This window comes from Budorcas taxicolor, chromosome 3 (genome assembly GCF_023091745.1).
Source record: "Budorcas taxicolor isolate Tak-1 chromosome 3, Takin1.1, whole genome shotgun sequence".
NCBI lineage: Eukaryota > Metazoa > Chordata > Mammalia > Artiodactyla > Bovidae > Budorcas > Budorcas taxicolor.
The window spans coordinates 1,280,802-1,303,619 of NC_068912.1; the positions used below are offsets into that span (position 1 = coordinate 1,280,802).

General features: G+C 41.2%; 1 protein-coding gene across 1 annotated transcript in view; it reads left to right on the forward strand.

Moving 5' to 3' along the window:
* Nucleotides 1–6,721: 6,721 nt before the first annotated feature.
* Nucleotides 6,722–22,818, forward strand: part of ADCY10 (adenylate cyclase 10) — a 95,492-nt gene continuing 79,395 nt past the window's right edge. The window contains exons 1-8 of the mRNA XM_052637766.1: nucleotides 6,722–6,872; nucleotides 7,562–7,666; nucleotides 10,747–10,785; nucleotides 10,990–11,133; nucleotides 13,170–13,375; nucleotides 15,052–15,148; nucleotides 19,291–19,379; nucleotides 21,788–21,979. Of these exons, the coding sequence (XP_052493726.1) occupies nucleotides 6,722–6,872; nucleotides 7,562–7,666; nucleotides 10,747–10,785; nucleotides 10,990–11,133; nucleotides 13,170–13,375; nucleotides 15,052–15,148; nucleotides 19,291–19,379; nucleotides 21,788–21,979 (1,023 nt within the window). The remainder of the gene's footprint in view (nucleotides 6,873–7,561; nucleotides 7,667–10,746; nucleotides 10,786–10,989; nucleotides 11,134–13,169; nucleotides 13,376–15,051; nucleotides 15,149–19,290; nucleotides 19,380–21,787; nucleotides 21,980–22,818) is intronic.

Consider the following 22,818-nt stretch of genomic DNA (forward strand, 5'->3'; position numbering starts at 1 on the left):
AGGGTATTGCTGAGTTTTCTTTAGGCAAATTAAAATTGGACACACACTCTTCTTCATTCAGGAAAATCTGTCTTGGTATGTCATCGAGTCCTTGCTCTTTCACTCTGTTGGATATCCTCATTCCTAGATGCTTTCATGCTTTCTCAGTGGCCACACTCTGTTCAAGCTCTACTCTTGATTTAACTGGACAAATAATTGATGAGGGTACATCAGTAGACATTAAAAGTGCTCTAAAATTAAATATTTTTTCTAGGTTGTAAACATCCCCAAAGTGTCATAAAATGGGATGTACCATGGTATACTAGAACGAATAGGGACTTTGAAATTCCACAAACCTGGGCTTGCTTTCCAGCTGTGTGATCTAAGGCAAATTCATCTGGACTGCTGTTTCTATATTTATAAAATGGGGATGAAGCCTACTTCACAGCGCTGTTTTGAGGATTAAATGAGATAACCCATGTAAAATACTTCATATAAAAAGGCCTTAATAGGGACTTCCCTGGTGGTCCAGTGGTTAAAATTCAGTGCTTTCACTTCAGGGGGCATGGGTTCAATCCCTGGCCAGGGAACCAAGATCTTACAGGCCGTGTGGCAGGGCTGGGGAAAAAAAAAATTTGCCGTAACAGTAATCATTTTCTGATGTTGCAGAACTTAAAGCAGAAAAAGTAAGTCTTCTAAAGCAGAAAAGCTCAGGTATTGATTTTAGATGTCTTTGCCTCTTCAGTCCATTAAGAGATAATTTTGTTATTCTAGTTCCCTTCTATATTTCTCATCTCCATCTCCAAATACACCTACTTTCCTTACCTGATAATCATAAACTTAGAAAAATCTGTCCAGATCTTCAAATCACCTTATTTAAAACAATACACATCTGAAACATTGTAAATACTACAATTTAAAAAATATATATGTAATTCATCTTTCCACTAAAGACAAGAATCACCTCTACAACCTTGCAGACATACAGTCTCTCACTCCAATATTCCAATACTAAGACTAACCCGGTACAACGTTAAATTTGCCTCCCACGTATCGCTAGCCATTGACCCTACTTGATCCTTTCAAAGCAAAAAATAAATCTAACCCATTTTAGTTTTAGAGTTTAAAGCAAAACAGTCTGTACTGTACATATGAAGAGGGTGTGGTATTGCCAAGATTGACGAGGCTGGTAGTAGCAAGCAATCTGATATATTTATACTAAAAAAATTATTCACTGTCTCTTTAAAATTCAAATTTAACTGGATGTCCTATATTGTTACTTATGAAAACTGACATTCTTACAAGTGACAGCCAAAGAAAGCAAAGTTGAGACAGTCAACGAATGGGGTAGGAGCTACACCCTAACTCTGCTCATGACTGCTCAGCACCTCTGCAGAAGCCTCTTCAGAGCATCCATTCCTACAGAAATCATACTACTAATGGCTACCAATTCTCTGATAAACTAGCTCCCTCCACTGAGGAAAAAGAATACCAAATTTCCTTTCCTTCCTCAACCCTCCCATGCACTTTATTCTTGTTTAACCAAATCCAATCTCTACCTGAGGGAGAAAGTAGGGGAATTCTTTTGTTAAATTCAGGGGTCTAATTAGACTTTGCCCATATATCTCCTGGTTACTCCAGACCTTTCACAGTTCAGTTTAAACATCCAAAGGCAATGACCATTTTTATGCAAGTGTCATCGCCTGACAGTGTTTCCAATGTCTCCCATCATTCCTCAGATTTCATAGTAGGTGAACTTCAAATGAAGTAAGTAGAACTAAACCCAATATTCTGAGTCAAATTTGAACACTGCTTACTACCTTAAGATTTGCATGGCATCCAAAAGGTCCATGCTTAATTTCTCTAGTACCTTCAGGGAAACAAACCCACAGATATCACCACTCACCTACCAAGAAGTCCAAAATTTTAAAATACTGACAATAGCAAATGTTAACTGGGATACAGACCTCTCACATTTTGCTTAGGGGGTATAAACTAACTCAGCAATTCCACTTTTAGGTATATGCCCAAGTGAAATGCATATATGTGTTCTCCAAAATACATGTACAAGAATGCTCTTAAGCACTTCCTTTGCTGTCCAGTGATTAAGATTCTGAGCTTCCAGTGCAGGGGTCATGGGTTCAATCCTTGGTGGAGGAACTAATCCCAAATGCCATGTGGCATGGCCAAAAACAACAATAAATAAATTTTTTTTACAAAAAGAATGCTCTTAGCAGCATTATTCCTAATAGCCTCAAACTGGAAAAACAACCCATAGGTCAATAGTAGAAGGGATAAATAATTTGTGTATAACCAAATGATACATACAGCACTGAAAATAAATGATTACTAATTACACACAACAACATGGATAAATATCACAACCATTTGAGAAAAAATAAGAAAGTATATATAATATTCCACTTACACAAAGTTAAAAATAAGATAAAACTTATCTATGATATTCGAAATCAGGAGATAGACTAACTTTGGGGAGGTGTAGGGGGAGTGAATGGGAGATAGCATGAAACTGGTTTCTGTAGTGCCGGTTCTTTTTTTTTTTTACAAAGCGTATAATAAGTGCTTCACTTTTTATAATCAGTTAGTTTTCGATTGCACTGGGTCATCATTGCTGCATGTGGGCTTCCTCTACTTGGGGTGCGCGGGCTTCTCATCGCTGTGGCTTCTCTCATTGTGGAGCACGGGCTCAGGGCACACGGGCTCAGGAGCTGCCGCTCACGGGGCCTAGAGCTCAGACTCAGTAGTTGTGGGTACATGGGCTTAGCTGCCCAGAGCATGTGAAATCTGCCTGGACCAGGGATCAAATCCATGTACCTTGCTTTGGCCGGCAGATTCTTAACCACTGGACCACCAGGGAAGTCCACCTGTTCTTTCTTGATAAGAGTAGAGAACATGGATTGGTTAACTTTATAATTCATCAAGCTATCCACTTAGAAATTTTGCCTTTTCTGTACATGTTATATACTTCAATAAGTTTTTTGAAAGACAGCGTTGAATTTGCAGTAAATCTAGTCTTTTACGCTACATGCTTATGGGTTTGATATTGTTAAAGTTATAAGCACAGTACTTATTTGCATTCATTCTTCTGAAATTTCATTGTTATTTCAGTCAATTAAGATATTTTAAGATTCTATCATTCAATATATTAGCTTTCCTTCCAACTGTATCTTTATCTGAGTCCTCTAGCACACTTGTGGAGGCTCCATCTGAGTGGACACTAGAACACAAATCAATATCATTTAGGTCTAACTGTTATCCTGCTAGGGACATTTTCATCTCTCCTATAATTTAGTATGTTACCCACAAAGATGTGAGAAACTTGGCCAAACGCCTTGTTAAATCCAAGATACGCTTTGTAGACAGCATTCTCTTGATTTAAAAGTTTAATAAATCAAAAAAAGGAAATAAGGCCAGTTTGTTCTCAGCTCTGAGTCCATTTTAATTCCTTTTCATCACCTCTTACTGATGCAAGTGCTCATGTATTATGCAGCGTGCTCTGTGCTCAGCTCTGTATGACTCCTTGCAGCCCTCTGGACTGTAGCCTACCAGACTCCTCTATCCGTGGGACTTTTCTGGCAAGAATACTTGAGTGGATTGCCATTTCCTCCTCCATGGATCTTCCTGACCCAGGCATAGAACCGGAGTCTCCTGCGACTCCTGCCTTGCAGGCAAATTCTTTACCACTGAGTCCCTGGGGAAACCCTATTACTGAATATGGTAACTCACAAATATCCCAGCTCTCTCTCCCCCTGCACTCACAGTAGGATTGCACCTTCCTGCTTTGGCCAACCAATATCACTTCAGTGGAAGTGAAGTCACTTCTGGGAGGACACTTTAAGAAGGAGTCTACAGTGGAATCCTCTGTTGCCACTGTGTCTGGGAAACTGACATGTCCCAGCCTGGGTCCCAGAATGAAGGCAACAATAGAGTCGGGCGTCAGCCTACCTATAAAGGACATGGGGTGGTGGTTTAGTCACTAAGTCTTTCCGACTCTTTGCGACCCCGTGGACTGTAGGCCACCAGGCTCCTCTGTCCATGGGATTTCTGAGGCAAGAACACTGGAATAGTTTCCCATTTCCTTCTTCAGGGAATCTTCCCAATCCGGGGATTGAACCCTTGTCTCCTGCATTGCAGGCAAATTCTTTACCACCTGGGAAGCCCACAGTGGATATGTGGCATGAGTAAGACATGTGCCATTGTTATTTCCAGCCACTGAGATTTTGGAGTTTTCCATTGATGAAGCAAAACTAGCTTGTATTGACTGATAGTGCCATGTTGACCAAACTATGTTTTCTGGAATCCACACATAGTCTCATCTTTTGAAGTTCAGAAGAAAATGTACCAGCCTCTAATTTTCCAGCCCTTCTCACATTCTCCATTTTTCAAAAATGATTTTATTTTATTTTTAAATTTTTGGCCATTCTGTGTCCTTGTCGCTGCATGGGCTTTTCCAGCTGCAGCAAACGAGGGCTGCTCTCCAGCTGCGGCGGGCAGGCTTCTCATTGCAGTGGCTTCTCTTGTTGCACAGGCTCTAGGGCGTGCAGTCTTCAGTAGCTGCGGCATGTGGGCTCAGAGGTTGCAGCTCCTGGGCACTAGAGCACTGGCTCAGTAATTGTAGTATTAACATACGGGCTTAGCTGCTCATCAGCATGTGGACCCTTCCAGCCTAGGGATCACACCTGTCTCTTGCATTGGCAGGTGGATTCTTTACCATTGGGCCATCAGGGAAGCCCTCACTGAGCCACCAGGAAAGGCCTTTCCATTATTTTTTGAGATTACTGAAATTACATCTGTCAATTCTTTCCATGTATTTCAGTGGATATGGGTTATCTGGGGATGGCTGTGGCTGTGATGGTGGTTTAGTCACTAACTCATGTGCAGCTCTTTCGACCCCATGGACTGTAGCCCACCAGGCTCCTCTGTCCATGGGATTGCCCAGGCAAGAATACTGGAGTGGGTTGCCATTTCCTTCCCTGGGGGATCTTCCTAACCCAGGGGTTGAACCTGAGTATCCTACAATGCAGGCAGATTCTTTACTGCTGAACCACCAGAGAAGCCCTGGGGATGGCTGCTTGAATTTAAATGACTCGGTACTTTAACACTGTTTTCTTAGCTTGGACTTCAATTCTTTCTTATCAATATTTGTTATATTTTCAATTCTCCGTAATGGAGAAGACAGAAACAAACAAGTGTTGTGTAGTACATCGAGTTAAGCTTTGTCCTTATTCTTCCTTTATTAATCGCCTTTCTGTCAATAAAGCCTAAAAGCCCCTCTAGGTTTTCTTAACTTCAACATCTTCCTAAGTCTCAGCTCATTCTGGTCATTCTCATACCCTTCTTATAAGTTCATACAGCACTTATCAAATTTACTATCTGAAAATATTTATCTGATGTATTTATTATCTATTGACTGTTCCTAGCATATGCAGTGATACTCCTTTAAAAAAAAAAAAACTTAGTTATATACTTCTCCTACCTTTTGTTTATTTCTTAACATTTGTATCTACGAAGTTTTTCCTTTTAAAGATTATCTAATACCTAATATTTAGCGCCTATTTTTAAAGGTTTCTGTCTTTTAAGGGTTTTTTTGTAAAATATGCCAATATACTAATGTTTTTCTTGACTTTAAAAAAATGCTATATGTAAAAAAGATATATGTAAACTGTCTCAATTTTTCTAATACTCTTATGTACCTCAACATGACTTACGTCTCGTTGAAATTACTAACAACTTCCTTCATGTTGGTGAGTATCAGTCCCTCCTTTTTTTTTAAAACTCCCTCATTATCTGTATCATTTATTCCAGGAACTTGAATTGCTCTGAAAATATTGGCTATGTTATTTCAGGGTGGTTCAGCATGATTTTCACCACATTCAGGTGTGAGCATTTCATTAACCCCAGCAGTCAAAGAAATGCCTTAGGGAATCCTAGTTTTCTCAGAACTAACTGGGTAACAAATCAACATTTCCACGTTTCCTTCCATTTACAGTTTAAAGTCTTACACATACACACACCTTTTAATTCTTTTTCTCTACTTCTTTATATCTATACCTTAAAATACTTCATCTCTTGTTTGTATATGACCCTCCACTTTGCTATTTACCTTTCTATCAATTGGGATTCCCTGGTGACTCAGCTGGTAAAGAATCCGGCTGCAATGAGGGAGACTTGGGTTCGATCCCTGGGTTGGGAAGATCCCCTGGAGAAGGGAACGAATGGCTACTCACTCCAGTATTCTGGCCTGGAGAATTCCACGGACTATACAGTCCATGGTGTCACAAAGAGCCGAACATGACTGAGCGACTTTCACTTTCACTTTTCTATAAATATTCACACACATAAACTCATGTTTATGCTTTCTTTTTTAGTTTTCAAAAAAGAGAAAAAATAAGAGACCAAAAGGGAAGGGGGAATGAAAGAGGGAACGTAAGGACAGAAGGGGAAGGGCCTGGACCGAAGCACTAGTGCCTCTGGTCCCTGTGCCTCAGCGCTTGCACCCTGAGGGCTCACCTTTTCATGCAAATGATGGTCAACAACTCAGCCATTATCACATCAGCCGCTTAAAAGAGCATTTTGCAGGTTAGAGCAGATGGGGAAAAAGAAATAGGAAAGTGAGTGAATGAATATAAGTCAGACTGCCTCCAATCTCAGCTTTTTTTTCTAGAAGGTCCATTCTGGACTGTTCGTGGTGATCATACAATCCTGAATATTTGCCTTGAACATGAACACTCGAAGAGAACTTGAATCACAGGACCGGGCCATCGTCAAAATAGCAGCTCATCTACCAGACCTCATTGTCTATGGAGATTTCTCTCCAGAGAGACCTTCTGTGGATAATTTTGATGGAGTCTTGATGTTTGTTGATATTTCAGGCAAGCACAAAAGGGATGTTTAATGTGGGTGAACAATAGGTTTGCATCAAAATCACACACAGTGCTTGACCGCAGAGTACGGGTGCTGTTTCAGAGTTTTTGTGCTGTTATTGCAACTATTCCCACTGAGAAGACAGGAGGGATGACCTGGCTTGTGGACCTGGCTCCCTCTCATCTTCCTTTGCATGGCATGTCCAGTGATGGGCAAATCTTTAAGATGCCTAAGTCCTGGGCCTGGTACTTCAGGCTCCAGTGTCCCTGTCCCAACTTCAGACTCAGCCTCCAAGTCCTACACAATCCCAGGCAAAACTGACCTCTGGAAATGATCTCTCCAGTGTTATTTACAGCTTAAGAGGAAATTGACCATCTCTTCAGAAGTCATTGAATTTTATGTGTTTTCATTACCATGAAATGGAAGTTCTATACCTAGTTAAAACTGAAGTCACCCCTGTTCAAGTTGGAAAGTTAGGAAGAAAGAGTTATCTGGTGCCTTTCCTTGACCCCTAAGATAATAAATATAGATAGAGGAGACCCACTATCTGACACTTGGCCTGCCACAAAAATCATTTAAAAGAAACACTGCCAGTTCTTACAAGCTGAGGCCCATTGCTAGTGAGTGTGGTCCTCTTCTCCTGACACTGTTTGGTTCCTCCAAGCACCCAAGGAAATGAGCTGCACAATTGTTACAGGTTTTACTGCAATGACTGAGAAGTTCAGCACAGCCATGTACATGGACCGAGGGGCTGAGCAGCTGGTGGAGATCCTCAACCACTACATAAGTGCAATAGTGGAGAGTAAGTGTTTCTGACTTAAGCATATTCATTGTTTTCTGTATTTGGTGGTTACAACCTGAGAGAGTACTGTTGCTTAGTACTCTTCATTGTCTCCATGAAATGCGTGTGAAACCAGTCTTTTTTGAAATATAATATAGTACAAGTGAAGGAATGTAATCAAACCTCACTAATACAGATTGCAGGATTAGTTTTGTGTTAGTCACAAGACTGCTACTGCTAAGTCACTTTAGTCGTGTCCGACTCTGTGCGACCCCATAGACGGCAGCCCACCAGGCTCCCCCGTCCCTGGGATTCTCCAGGCAAGAACACTGGAGTGGGTTGCCATTTCCTTCTCCAATGCATGAAAGTGAAAAGTGAAAGGGAAGTCGCTCAGTCGTGTCTGACCCTCAGCGACTCCATGGACTGCAGCCTTCCAGGCTCCTCCGTCCAGGGGTTTTCCTGGCAAGAGTACTGGAGTGGGGTGCCATTGCCTTTTCCATGACAAGACTAAATTAGAGATTACTTTGAAAAGAAGTGTAGTAGTAATACTTTTAGTTAAGTTCAATAACTCCAAAAAGCTAGCATCAGTATAACTCAAACAGTCGTTAAAAGGATATGTTATATATGCTGTTGTTGTGCAGTCACTACATTGTATCAGACTCTTTGTGACCTCATGGACTGCACCACATCAGGCTTTCCTGTCCTTCACTATCTCCTGGAATTTGCTCACACTCATGTCCATTGAGTTGGTCTAGCCATCCAACTGTCTCATCTTCTGTTACCTGCTTCTCCTCCTGCCTTCACTCTTTCCCAGCATTAGGATCTTTTCCAATGACTCAACTCTTTGCATCAGGTGGCCAAAGTATTGGAGCTTCAGCTTCAGCATCAGTCCCTCCAGTGAATATTCAAGGTTGATTTTTCTTTACAATTGACTAGTTTGATCTCCTTGCAGTCCAAAGGACTTTGAAGAATCTTCTCCAGCACCATCAGAGAAGGCAATGGCACCCCACTCCAGTACTCTTGCCTGGAAAATCCCATGGGTGGAGGAGCCTGGTGGGCTGCAGTCCATGGGGTTGCTAAGAGTAGGACACAACTGAGCGACTTCACTTTCACTTTTCACTTTCATGCATTGGAGAAGGAAATGGCAACCCACTCCAGTGTTCTTGCCTGGAGAATCCCAGAGACGGGAGAGCCTGGTGGGCTGCCGTGTATGGGGTCGCACAGAGTTGGACACGACTGAAGAGACTTAGCAGCAGCAGCAGCTCCAGCACCATAATTCGAAAGCATCAATTCTTCAACACTCAGCCTTCTTTATGGTCCAACTTTCACACTGGTACATGACTATTGGAAAAACCATAGCTTTGACTGTATGATCCTTTGTTGGTGAAATGATGTCTCTGCTTTTTAATATGCTATCTAGGTTTGTCATAGCTTTTCTTCCAAGGAGCAAGCATCTTTTAATTTCATTGTATGAATAGATGAATGATTTATAATCCACGTGTCAGTAATTTATGTCCTAATAATGGGTTCTGAAGTACTCACTGATGACTGAAAAGTGTGGTCTCCTTTTCAACCTCTGCCTACCAACTTGTTTGCATGATTAATTTGAACTATTCATGAAGAAAAGGATTTATCCTTTTAAGGTAAGTCCTAGGTCTAGTCTATTATCAAGGTCTGAGTTTCCTAGTAATACCTTAATATCACCCACTAGACAACTCACAGTGTCCCTGTGAGGGACAGGCAGGCCTGGTGTGCTGCAGTCCATGGGGTCGCGAAGAGTCGGACACGACTGAGCGACTGAACAACAGCAGCAGACAACACTTCAGTTCAGTTCAGTTCAGTCACTCAGTCGTGTCCGACTCTTTGCGACCCCATGAGTCGCAGCACGCCAGGCCTCCCTGTCCATCACCAACTCCGGAGCTCACTCAGATTCACGTCCATCGAGTCACTGATGCCATCCAGCCATCTCATCCTCGGTCGTCCCCTTCTCCTCCTGCCCCCAGTCCCTCCCAGCATCAGGGTCTTTTCCAATGAGTCAACTCTTCACATCAGGTGGCCAAAGTATTGGAGTTTCAGCTTCAGCATCAGTCCTTCCAATGAACACCCAGGACTGATATCCTTCAGAATGGACTGGTTGGATCTCCTTGCAGTCCAAGGGGCTCTCAAGAGTCTTCTCCAACACCACAGTTCAAAAGCAGCAATTCTTTGGCTCTCAGCTTTCTTCACAGTCCAACTCTCACATCCATACATGACCACTGGAAAAACCATAGCCTTGACTAGACAGATCTTTGTTGGCAAAGTAATGTCTCTGCTTTTGAATATGCTGTCTAGGTTGGTCATAACTTTTCTTCCAAGGAGTAAGCGTCTTTTAGTTTCATGGTTGCAATCACCATCTGCAGTGATTTTGGAGTCCCCCAAAATAAAAAGTCTGACACTGTTTCCACTGTTTCCCCATCTATTTCCCATGAAGTGATGGGACCAGATGCCATGACACTTAATCCTCATTAAAAGCAGAAATCTACAGTTTTCTAGTTCCTCTTTGCATTGCATTTAGCACATTTTCAATGTTGCAAAAATAAGAGGAGAAATATCAGTATATGTCATAAAGCCTAAATAAACAAAATGCAAGTTGGTAGTAAAATTCAAGTTGACCATAGCTGTGGTTTTTTCTGTTTTTCAGTTCTATGGAGTCCTGTCATTCATGCACTCACCCACACTCACTCAAGCCCTGACTCATAACATACACAGATCAACAAAGAACATTTCATTATCATGGGAGTAGGGTAGCTGTCCTCAGGCCTCATGAGAAATCCTAACTTCTACTTTCCATTCACAGAAACAGAGCAGGTACATAATCCAGTTCCCTGTTCTCATTCTTGTCTGAGCCTTGGGTTTAAATGCCTTGTCTGAGAAGACATCTGTAGTATAAACCTATCTCTGGATCGCTCTTCTCTTGACCTAATTTCTGCCCCACTGTTGAAGGGTAGATTCTTTTTATTGGCTTTAAGAAATCAAAGTTATGCTGTACACATGAAACTTTCATAAATTAAGAGAAAAAAAAACAGAGTTTAATTTCATCTTATTTTCTTTTTTTCCCTCAGAAGTATTGATTTTTGGAGGAGACATCTTAAAATTTGCAGGTATGGGGGCTTACTGAGATGGCAGGGGTAAGAAAGGAGTGCCAAGGTTCCTGTACTCTGACAAAGGAGACATCTCAGAGAGAGCAGCAGGTTGCAGACTGGGTAGAGGAATGTTTGAAGAATAAGTTTCTGTGTGGATTTCATACAAAACAGAGTGGAACCCCAGGGCAGGCTAGGAGCCCCCAGTGTGTCTGTCTTTTCAAGGTGATGCACTGCTAGCCCTGTGGAAGGTGGAGCGGAAGCAGCTGAAAAACATCATCACAGTGGTAATTAAATGTAGTCTGGAGATTCATGGATTGTTTGAGACCCAGGAGTCTGAAGAAGGCCTGGATATCCGAGTCAAGATAGGTAAGCTCTGGTTGTCCAGTAGTTAAGACACTTTCTTAGCAGTCCAGTAGTTAAGACACTGTACTCTCCATGCAGGGAGGACTGGTTTGATCCCTGATCTAGGAATTAAGGATCTCTCTCTATATATACATTCATATATATAGAGAGAGACATATATGTGAGCTTTTGAGAAAGAAGAGATGCTATAGCAGTTTGAGTATGGGTCCTATCTCCTGAGGAATCTCCCCTCTAAAGAGAAAACGTTGGAACATCATGACTCAGACCCACCATCAGGTCATGAACTTTGACTAACCAGAAGGCGAATTTTGGTTTCCTCATTTACCAGTTAAGAGAACTCCTAATATCCACCTCATAACTCTTATAAAAAGTAAAATTGAATGGTTAGAATAGTACCCGGCACAACCACTCCACAAAATACTCTTTATCATTACTATTGCTGTTATTATTATTAGGTCTTGCTGCTGTCAACAATGCTTATTATTAAGCACAGTAGGGAGCAGCTTGTGATTATATAGACTCAACAATGTATTAGGACTAGTCCTCCTTTACTTCATAAGAATCATGTGCAAGAAAAGCTTAAAACACACCTGTGTCAGCCTGCAACACAGCTCCACTTAATAGAGGGCTTCCTAAATTCACACATACAATAACCATCACCTGTATTTCCATATTGTATTGCAGACATTACACAGTGTCATTTCTGCTTTACCACAGTCCTGAGGTATATATTGGCAGTGTGGGATCTATTTCACAGGTGGGAAATGAAATTCTGATAGGTATGAATGATGAGTTACAACTGGTGCTATTGGTATTCATGTCTACCTAACTGTAAACTTTAGAATTCTTGATCAGAGGTGATAAGAAAATGGATCAGGGGTTATCCAATTAACTGCTCTCAGCTTTCTTTAGGTCAGCAGTCCCAAAATTTTTAGCACCAGGGACTGGTTTTGCGAAAGACAATTTTTCCACGGACTGGCGTGGGGGGACAGTGGTTTCGGGATGATTCAATCGCATTACATTTATTGTGCACTTTATTTCTATTATTATTATATCAGCTCCACCTCAGATCATCAGGCTTTAGATCCTAGAGGTTGAGGACCCTTGCTTTAGGTTATTCAAATTTTCCAAGATTTTTAAATCTTCTGTTAAAAAAAAAATCAAATTTGTTCTAATACTAAATATTTCTTTCGAACTTACTACCTAGAGAGTTTTGATGTATTATTCTTCTTTAAAAATGATGGGGACCCTTCAGGTGCATACTTAATGGCTATTAAAGAAGTACCAGTATCTTTTAACCAGCCTAGGCATCCATGTACTTCAGAGGGAAAACAGACCCCCTGTATATGTATATATCAGGGGGATTCAGTCTTGACAAAGTAGCACATCAGAGAGCAAAGATAAAAAACAACCTTTGATTATGTTAATTATGGTAATTTGAAAGAACTGTGTATCACAGCTCATTTACACATACATTTTTCACACATCATATTTTAAAACATTCTGTCTTCTGTTGTTTTGGTACCAAAATCTTCAGCTCTCAACTTAAAAACAACTAGAAGCCACATTCTTGGGATGGAACACTTGACAGTCAAAATACCTGCTCATTTTTCCAACCTTTTCTTGCCTATCTGTTGCCTGAAATTTCACCCTGTTACTTTTTAACTAGAACCTCATCTCTGATAAAATGCAAATCTTTCCCAAACAGAAGTCATTAAAATTGTCCTCGGTATAAATAAGAAGTAGTTTGAAGTATAAATAAATTGAAGAAAAAATAAAATAACTTCGAGGAGTGATAGGGCCATCTAGGGAGCTAACTGTCAGAAAAAGGTGGAAAATAAGTAGCGAACTTTCTAGATTCCGGAGCAAAGCCGTCTGGGAAGGCCTGGGCCCAGAAGAGACATTCATTGATTTCTATGCAAAATTTTAGAGACTAGACTTTTCTCTGAGATGCTCAAGATTCTGAATGTCCAAAAAGCCATGCTGCTGGGGACTAAGCCAAAACTTCTCATGCAAACCCTTGCTTCCCTTCCTGCCAGGACTGGCTGCTGGCCACATCAGCATGTTGGTCTTTGGAGACGAAACTCGAAACTACTTTCTGGTGATTGGTCAGGCCGTAGATGACGTCCGCCTCGCGCAGAACATGGCACAGGTGAATGACGTCATTCTATCCCCAAACTGCTGGCAGCTCTGTGACAGGAGCATGATTGAAATTGAGAGGATTCCAGATCAGAGAGCAGTTAAGGTAGGTGTGATGCTGCTACTTGTCTATAAAGTTATGCCAGTCCATGCCAGGGCTCTCCTGTCAGAAAAGCCACTGGTTCTATGAGGCTGGCGATTTGGATGGGGTCAGTCTGGGTTAGATTAAAAAGTATTAGCCCAGGACATTTCCTCTGGGAGGAACCAAGTCTGGTGAGTTCAAGAGGAAGTGATCAGGCTTTTCTGTGGTAACTAAGGATGTGGAATTTGGGTATGGAGGCCTTTGGTGGGACGAGTGCCCTTGTTTAATGAAAAATTTCCTGGCTATTCCCTGGGAGCAGAGGGTTGTACAATAGTTTGGGGGGCTGCCATTGGCCCTCAAGTTCTCTCCTCAACACTCCTAACTCAAGGCAAGTGATCACGGAGCATGAGAACTGGAGGCGAGCAGGGACAGCAAAGACTATGGAGGGAAAAGAATTTTCCCTGAGCCCTGCCTAGCAGAAATCACTGTAGTTAAGTTGAAGCTGGACTGTAAGCAGAACTGTCCCTGGGATATAGCCGATTAGAGAAAGGAAGGAGAGCTCTGCTGCTAATTGAACCAGGAACAGGACTGCTTGGCAGATGGAAAGAAAAGATGGTGAATGCATGAAGTTGCTGGCAAAGATGAGAACCCCACCCCATGCCCTGTGCGTCAGTCTACACCCCTCCTAGCCTCCCCGACTCACTCTTCCAGTAATACACATCATGGCTGCATGACCTAGCTGGCTGATAGCAATGCCCCTGCTCCCCCATCTTCTTTGATCATTACTTATATCTTTAAAATTTGTTTTTAATTTTTAAATTTAGACTCACAGAAAAGTTCAGAAACAATAGCGTTTTTCCATATATCCATTAGCCAGCTTCCACAAATGTTAACATTCTTCATAACCAGAGTGCAATAGTCAAAACCTGAAAACTGACATTGGTAAAGTATACTATTCACTAATTAAAGGCCTTGTGTGGATTTCACCTGTTTTCCCACTAATGTCCTTAGTGAGTTTTCCAGGATTCTATCCATGATCTCACACTGCACTGTTATTTTTAACTTAGTCTCCTGCAATCTGTAAAACAGTTTTTCCTTATTTTTTATGACCTTGACACTTAACATTTATCAGTTATTTTGGTGTATGTTCCTTGATGTTGTTTTGCCCGATAGTTTCTCATTATTAGACTAAAAGTTGTCCATTTTTGGAGGCAAAAATATTAAGGAAATAAGATTGTGCCATTCTCTATGTATCATATCTTGGAGTTCATGATCTTGAATCGAATTTTATTACTGGCGATGTTCCTAATACCTTTTGGGGCATCAGCACCTTTTGTCCTTTTACACTTGTAAGAAATATATGGTATGCAGTTTAACCAAGTATTATTTCAATTAAAATGTTGTAAAGTAATAAGAAAAAAAAAAGAAAGTTATAAGAGTGAAAGAGTATACAGGTTTGTTCCCTGGAATGGCCTGCTGTGTATATACTGAAGATTGAGATCTTAATGACTAGTCAGAGATATTTTTAATGTAATTACATGCAAATTAAAGCTCTTCACTGTTTTAGTATGCCAGTGTCTGATTATCATGTCTGGGACATTCAAAACCCTGCCCTTTCTGTTGAGAAATTATATTCAAAGGACCAGGCAACCCTCAGAATAACCAAAAACTTCTCCCTTTCTCTCTTTTTTTAAATTTAGGTTATTTTCTTAAAACCACCCCCTTCTTTTAACTTTGATGAATTTTTCACAAAGTGTATGGCTTTCATGGATTATTATCCTTCTGGTGACCACAAAAGTAAGTACCTTCTATACTCAAGAGCTGTTGCCTCTGCCAGTGGTCTGTAGGGTCTTACACCAATGCCCAGGGCTCCATTACAAGTGCCTGGTTTCTTCAGTTCAGCTCACAGTCCCGCAGCAAACAAAGGGGCCTCCTTCCCATCCCCACAATAGCTGTTCTAAGTAAAGCCGTCCTTCGGTCCTTGGCCTCTCTCTTGGCAGTGACTCCTTCCCCTCATCTTCCAAGCATTTGCAAGTCTTCTCCATGATAAAAGGAAAAAAACACCTATGACTCCTACTTTTCCCTTCTAACATTCAGCACCAGACTTCTCAAGGGTAATCTGTATGTCTCTACCTCTTCTTCTATCCTCTCTTTTATTTATTCACTCAATAAGCATTGATTACATGCACCTTGAGGTGAGGGTGGAGAGCATATATTCACCTACTTGTCAGTCTCGAGTCCCTGACATCTAGCTTCTGTTCATTTTTCCCCCTGTCTCCTGGGACCATTTATGTCAAGGTGTTAATAGCCATCAGCTTACCAAACCAGCTGACCTCTCTTCAGGCCTCATAACTAGGTGATTGGCTTTAGATCACTCTCTTTTCTAGGTATTATCTTCTCCTCGTTCCTTGAGTTCAAGAATATTATTTCCTAGTTTTGCTTTTACCCCTCAAACTACCCATTTTCAGTTCCCTTTCTATTCCTTGAATGTTGATGATTCCAGGAATCTGTCCTGGACTGTCTGGTCTTCTCTACCCACATTTTGTGGAACCATTAATCTATGCTGGATTTCCCTATGACTGCCGGAAGGGCTGGGACTAGCATGAGGAATGCAGGACAATTAGGTGATAACAACCTTTAGTACTTCATGAAGTAGACAGTCGCTTGCAAAATGGTGTGGAAGGCAAGAAGTAAAGAGTAAATAACAAGGAAAGGCTGAAGAGTAAAGAACAAGGAAGAGACAAAGTATCGGATTGGCTGGGGTCATATAGTCAGTCTTGTTTGCGGGAAGAAGGCTGGGAGTTGGCTAGGCATTTAGGGATTGGCTGACTATGATTATTGCATTTCTGGTTAAGTGGAGCATTTACTGGGACACAAAAATTAATCTAAGTCTTGGTTTGCTGACATGGCATGCTGGATAGGGAGCAGCTTATCTTGGGCCTAGAAATTTATTTCAACAATGTCTCAGTTCTATGCTACTTATCTTTCTCTGAAACTGTTCCTTTATCCAGACTAGAAACTTCAGAAACATCTTTGAATCGTTCTTCTTTGTCACCATTTTTGTGTAGGTCTTTAATATTTTGAACATCACAAATTTAGACTGTAATTTTACAAAACTGCAGTAGGTAATGGGATGAGAGGGGTGCTCAGGGGAACTGTAGGCAAATTGACCAGGAAAGGCCAAGAACCCAAAAGCTCCAAGGATGGAGAAAATCTAGTGATACACTCCTTGAACTATACCTCATCTCATCTCCTAGATCTTAATCATACCTTCAATAACTTATTTTGGGCTCTGCAGTACAGTGCAATTCTGTTGCTAACTATCTGGAGTTAGCACAGAGAGGTGGAGTCTTTCATAAGACTTCTCTTATCACCAGCTACAAGCTCTGAGATTAGTAAGTCACCTGCAATTATGACCAACTGGCTACAAATCCAAGGGTTCTCACAATGCTCTCAAGTTCAATAATTAACTATAATAACTCACAGAACTCAGGAAAGTACATGCTTATAATTATGGCTTTATTGTGAAGAATACAAATGAGGACCAGTATTGTATTGGTCTCTGAACACACAGGATGAGGTCTGGGAGAGTCCCAAACATGAAGCTCCTTGATTGTCAGGACACATCATGCTCCTTGCACATCAAAGTATTTACCAGCCAGGGAAGCAAAGGTTCATATATTTTATTGGTGGTTTATTAAGTAGGCATGTACTGTGAAAAGTGAACATAGATGTTCAGTCCTGTCTGTCTCTTTTCGACCCCATGGACTGCCTGACAGGTTTCTCTGTCCATTTAATTCTCCAGGCAAGAATACTGGAATGCGTAGCCATTCCCTTCCCTGGGGGATCTTCCAGACCCAGGGACTGAACTTGGGTCTCCTGCGTTGCAGACAGATTCTTTACCATCTGAACCACCAGGGAAGCCCTATTGGGCTTATAATTGAACTAAATCTCCAGCCCCTTTTCCCTCCTCAGATGTCATGAAGGTTGGCTCTTAACACCTAGTTCAAAGCCACAATCCTCTTATCACATGCTTGGTCTTTGCCAATAGACCCTTATCCTGAGTCATCTCATTAGCATAAATTCAGGTGTGGTCCAAAGGGCCCACCATGAATAACAGAGACAGTTTCATTATCTGGGAAATTCCAAAGATTTAGAAGTTACTCTGGTATCAGAAGCAAAGACCGGCCAAATTCCTTATTATTTGTCTCTTCCCTGGTAGCTTGGACGGTAAAGCGTCTGCCTACAATGTGGGAGACCTGGGTTCGGTCCCTGGGTCAGGAAGACCCCCTGGAGAAGGAAATGGCAACCCACTCTAGTATTCATGCCTGGAAAATCCCATGGACAGAGGAGCCTGGTGGGCTACAGTCCATGGGGTCGCAAAGAGTCGGACACGACTGAGCGACTTCTCTTCACTTCATGAGTCCCTTGGATAACAAGGAGATCAAACCAGTCAATTGTAAAGGAAATCAACCCTGACTATCCATTGAAAGGACTGATGCTGAAGCTGCCACCTGATGTGAAAACCCTGATACTGGGAAAAGATTGCAGGCAGGAGAAGCGGGTGATAGAAGACAAGATGATTGGATGGCAGCACCAATTCAATGGACATGAGTTTGAGCAAACTGCAGGAGATGGTGAAGGACAGAGAAGCCTGGCATACTGCAATCCATGGGACTGCAAATAGTCATACAACTGAGCAACTGAACAACAAACAACCTTTGTTGCCATAACCGTCTAGACCTTTACAATGCTTGCTCTCTTCCTGAGCTCTTTGCTTCTCTCCACAGTCTGCTCAGCATCATTTCTTATTAATCTCCAATACTCACATGGGGCTCATGCCAGTTTAGTCTTTACCAATGCTTTAACATATTCTGCTCATTCTTGACTTTAATCTACATCTGCTGGGCATGCATCCTTCTAGTAAAAAGCCACAAGTTATTCAAGATTCAGTAAAATTCCTAGTTCTCCTTTTAACCATTTTCTGATTAAACCAGTTTATCTAGACCACTGATTTCTCTGAATGTCTCTGGTCTTTATAATCTATTAGACCATTTGGTCTTTTTTGTATTTAACTTTTCTATACATATTATAGAATGTGAATGTGCATAAGTGCCTCCAGGAAAAACTCAGTTTCCTAAGAACTTTTTATTCCCACACAGTGCCTAGCACAGTATTTAAAATATACTAGGTTTTGAATACATTCAAGACAAACATTTGCTCCCCAATTTGTATCCTTTTCAGACTCCACCGTTATTTTTCATCTTTTTCACATTATTATCATTATTGTATTCCCTGCTGAAAACCTATCATAATTTCTTTCCATTATTTTTTGATTTCTTCAAATTCATTCTTACCACCTCCTAACAGTCTATTTTGTAGAGTATGGAACAACAATCAACCATTATAGTGAAAATAATCATAGAGATGATGAAAGCCTAGTGCTTTTTTCCTGGATGAGGAAGTAAGAGTCAACCAGGGCAGTGAAGTGACTTGTCCAGAGTCACACAGCAAGTTGGTATCAAACTTAGGATCAGAAGCCAGTCTCCTAAATCTGACTCATGCGGCTCTTTCAACTCGATCAACCCCTGCATTCTGTCAGCATTGTCCTCCGTTATCATCCCCTCATCTGTTTATTCCCATTACCTATGACAATACTTTTAGCTCAAGTATAGAGGTGAAAGTCTCCTTAAGTTCTGAAGTGTGATGACATTTAGAACAGGGTTTTGAGCTACACGCAACTGAATTTTGGGAAACCCTCAACTTCTGAGAACGTCTCATTGGCTTTCCCTTGGCCCTCTTTGGCCATGAAGTAGCCCAGAGTTTTCTGACTGAACGGTGAAGACCACTGCCCAAGGGAATGGGGACTGGGAGGCACCTCTCTCCCACATTACAGAGCCAAGCTTCCCTTTCTGATCCTACTTCTCCTGCCCTCTTAGACCTCCTGAGGCTTGCTTGCATGCTAGAGTCTGATCCTGACCTGGAGTTGTCCCTACAAAAGTATGTGATGGAAAGCATATTGAAGCAGGTATTTTAATAATTTAATTTATTGACTTTTAGAGTGTCAGGGATCTTGGACAGCTGCTAAGATTAAGAAAATCAGCAGCTTGTAAAATGTTTCCTTGAAATAGAAAGAGGTGGGACTGACATTCCCTGTGTGTTCAAATCAGAATGTTTGTAAGAATTAAAAGGGGCATCACTCATAATTACACTGTGACAACAGGGGTAAACTAGGCCTCATACAACTGGGCAAACTGAAAGTGTCTCAAGCGTGTAAGAACATGTCACACACACATGAAAAAAAGCATGTCACGTGTCCTTTCTACATGTCACATAGCAAGTGAATGATACTGTTTCTCTTGTCACTTGAATTATATCTGAAGCTTTGAAAGTTAATACAGATAATTAGAACTCTCAGAAGTACCTCCAGCCTAAGAGTTTTCTCTTTTCATTTGCTTAGATCTAGGTTTTTTCAAATGCATTAACTGTTCAAATTATAACTATTTCTCAGCACTCACCATATACCAGACACTCTGCTCATTCATGTATTTATTCTTCGCAATCCTTAGCAGATGTGCTTATCCCTTATATATGAGAAAACAGAGACAGAATGATACCATGAACTTTCCTGAGATTATAAAGTAAGAAATGTAGCTAGGATTTGAACCCTGTTCTCTCTGAACCCTGCATTTTTTTCAGAGGCTGTATACATCTTCTCTAATATAATGCCTATTTTAATTCTTAATCCTGTCAAAATGCAATTAGGTCCTAAAGGAAATATTTGTGGGACAAGCCTCATCTGTGGGCAGCTGCCTTCACAGTGTGGGTTGAGGAGCTGCCAGAATGCCCCCCTGTACCTTTCATTCAATTGAGAAACACTCCCTCTGCTGCTGCTGCTGCTAAGTCGCTTCAGTCGTGTCCGACTCCGTGCAACCCCATAGACAGCAGCCCACCAGGCTTCCCGGTCCCTGGGATTCTCCAAGCAAGAACACTGGAGTGGGTTGCCATTTCCTTCTCCAATGCATGAAAGTGAAAAGGGAAAGTGAAGTCACTCAGTGGTGTCCTACTCTTAGCAACTCCAGGGACTGCAGCCTACCAGGCTCCTCCGCCCATGGGATTTTCCAGACACTCCCTCTAGTGCCTGCAACTGTTGGATTCTTTAAGATTTTTGAAGCTCAAGAGAGCCATCCCACTCTTCCCCTCCCTCCCTCTAAGAGATAATGTTATGCTTCTTCAGCTGCTACTAGTGGAGAGCAAGGTCTACAGGAAAGGGATATAAGAGAGGTTCTGTGAGTCACTGTGAAAATTGTGAGTAGGAATGACAAACACGCACTAAGCAACAATAGCCAGGAGCTGAAAGGAGGCAAAAGACAAACGCTTCACAGCTTTACCAAGGTCTGTCCTTGCACTTAACAAACAAAGATGTGGTTGGATTTTTCAAACCAAAACTCAGCATACATGGCCTGATGGAATAATTTAATTTCTTTAACATGTTTAGTATTATGTATTTAATATTAATTACTTAAATCATTTGAAAAATCAAAGAAAATGATCATGTTGCCTAGTTAGAAATTATTAAGTCATCTTTTATGAAAAGTACATGAAACCTCAGCTAGATAGGAAGCATGATTCCAAGATTCCCTATACACAATTTCCTTTTGTGTTGTCTGGGGGAGAAAAATGCAATGCTTCTCCCCCATTGTTTTCTTATGTACTTAAATTTAACAAAATTCAGAGCTGATGATATAGGCAGGGATAATTTGGGAAAGACTCACCTTTCCTTTCCTTGTGCCTGTTTTGGATAGAACTTAGAGTGAAGATGGGAGCTGAATGAAATACCACACCAAAGAGAGGCATGGGGGTGCTACAAATAGAAGTCCATAGATTTGGATTTTGTTTGCTACTGTTTTCCCATATGACTTGGAAAATTTTCTTATCTCTCCATCCCTCAGTTATCCAGTTAGTAAAATGAGGATAATGTAATTTTATTTCACTTGAGGATAAAGGAGGATGGAATGTGGAAATATTCTGAAAAGTATCTTGCTATGAAAATATTAGGTTGAATTATGCAGCATGCTATTCTTATTCCTGAATTGTTGGAGAGCCGAAAGAAACAGCAGTTCTTTTATTGTGATGGCTCATATTGGCTGAGGGAGCTAGCAGCTGGGGCACGGGAGTGGTGGCTGGCCAAAAATGAGCAGGCTTGTAAGTTCCTATTGGAAGAGATTTTGACAGTCCATTCCATTTCCGTCTTTTTGACTTTAAGCTGGCTCTGCTGTGTTCTATCTCCCAACTTTGATAACTGCAGTTTCCCTAGAGAATCTCAAAAGGCTAGTTCCCTCCCAGTGATAATTTTGGGTGTGGTGGTGATGATATTGGGAGGAAAGATCCATTGCCAAGGACGCATGTTAAGGAAAGCTTCCCTCTAAATTACAGATTGATGACAAACAGCTTCGGGGTTATTTGTCTGAGCTTCGCCCAGTGACAGTCATGTTTGTGAACCTGATGTTTAAGGACCAAGATAAAGCAGAAGTTATAGGCTCAGCTATTCAGGATGCCTGCGTGCACATTAATTCTGTCCTGAGGGTCTTCCAAGGCCAAATCAACAAAGTCTTCATGTTTGATAAGGTAAATTTCCCACACTAAAGATGTGGAAACCTACCAATAATTTAAGATTAGCATTATGTCCATGGACAGGGGAGAAAGAGAAGGAATGGACACATTTAACCTAGAACCATCAGTCTTTATTTGTAGGATAATAACAGTAGATGTGGCGCTCAATGTGTGCTAGGCATTGTTCTCTGCACTTTTCCATATATTACTTCTTTCTTCACATGCCTGCTCTAAGTGATAGGTATTGTTGTTATTGTCCCCATTTTACAGATGAGGGTGTTTAGGTAAAGCTAAGGATAGTGAGACAGAATAAGATTAAGTGGCGGACTGGATTTCAAACCCAGGTATTGTGCCTTCTTGGTCTGTGCTCTTAACCATTGTATTCAACTAGCTTTCACTATATGTACATACATCTGGAATCCAGGGTATAATCAGTCTCCCAGAGATTTTTAGGTCAGTCTTCTAGTAACCATCATACCCTAGAAGCTGAAATTTCCTATCATCTCCATCTGCCTTATGTACACTTCCAGTTCCCCTTTCAGTTCCTTAATTGAGATGGGGTGGGGGTGTCACCTTTAGCGCTCAGTGTTTTCAACCTGCTCTTCATCTGTTCAGAGAAAAATGATGTGATAAATTATCATAGTAGTGCTCATGAGAATTGATTTCACCATCTCAGGTGTTTCTGTATTGTAAGAGCAGACCACTTAATTACTGCTCCACACTCATTCACTCACTAATAAAAAAAACACAGTGAGCATTGGTAGCGACGGAAAGCTAGGGCTGGGCTGCAGAGGTGAGAAACTCTCACAGGTTGTCACAGAGCCAGGCAGAAATAATTAATTTTTGTACAAAAA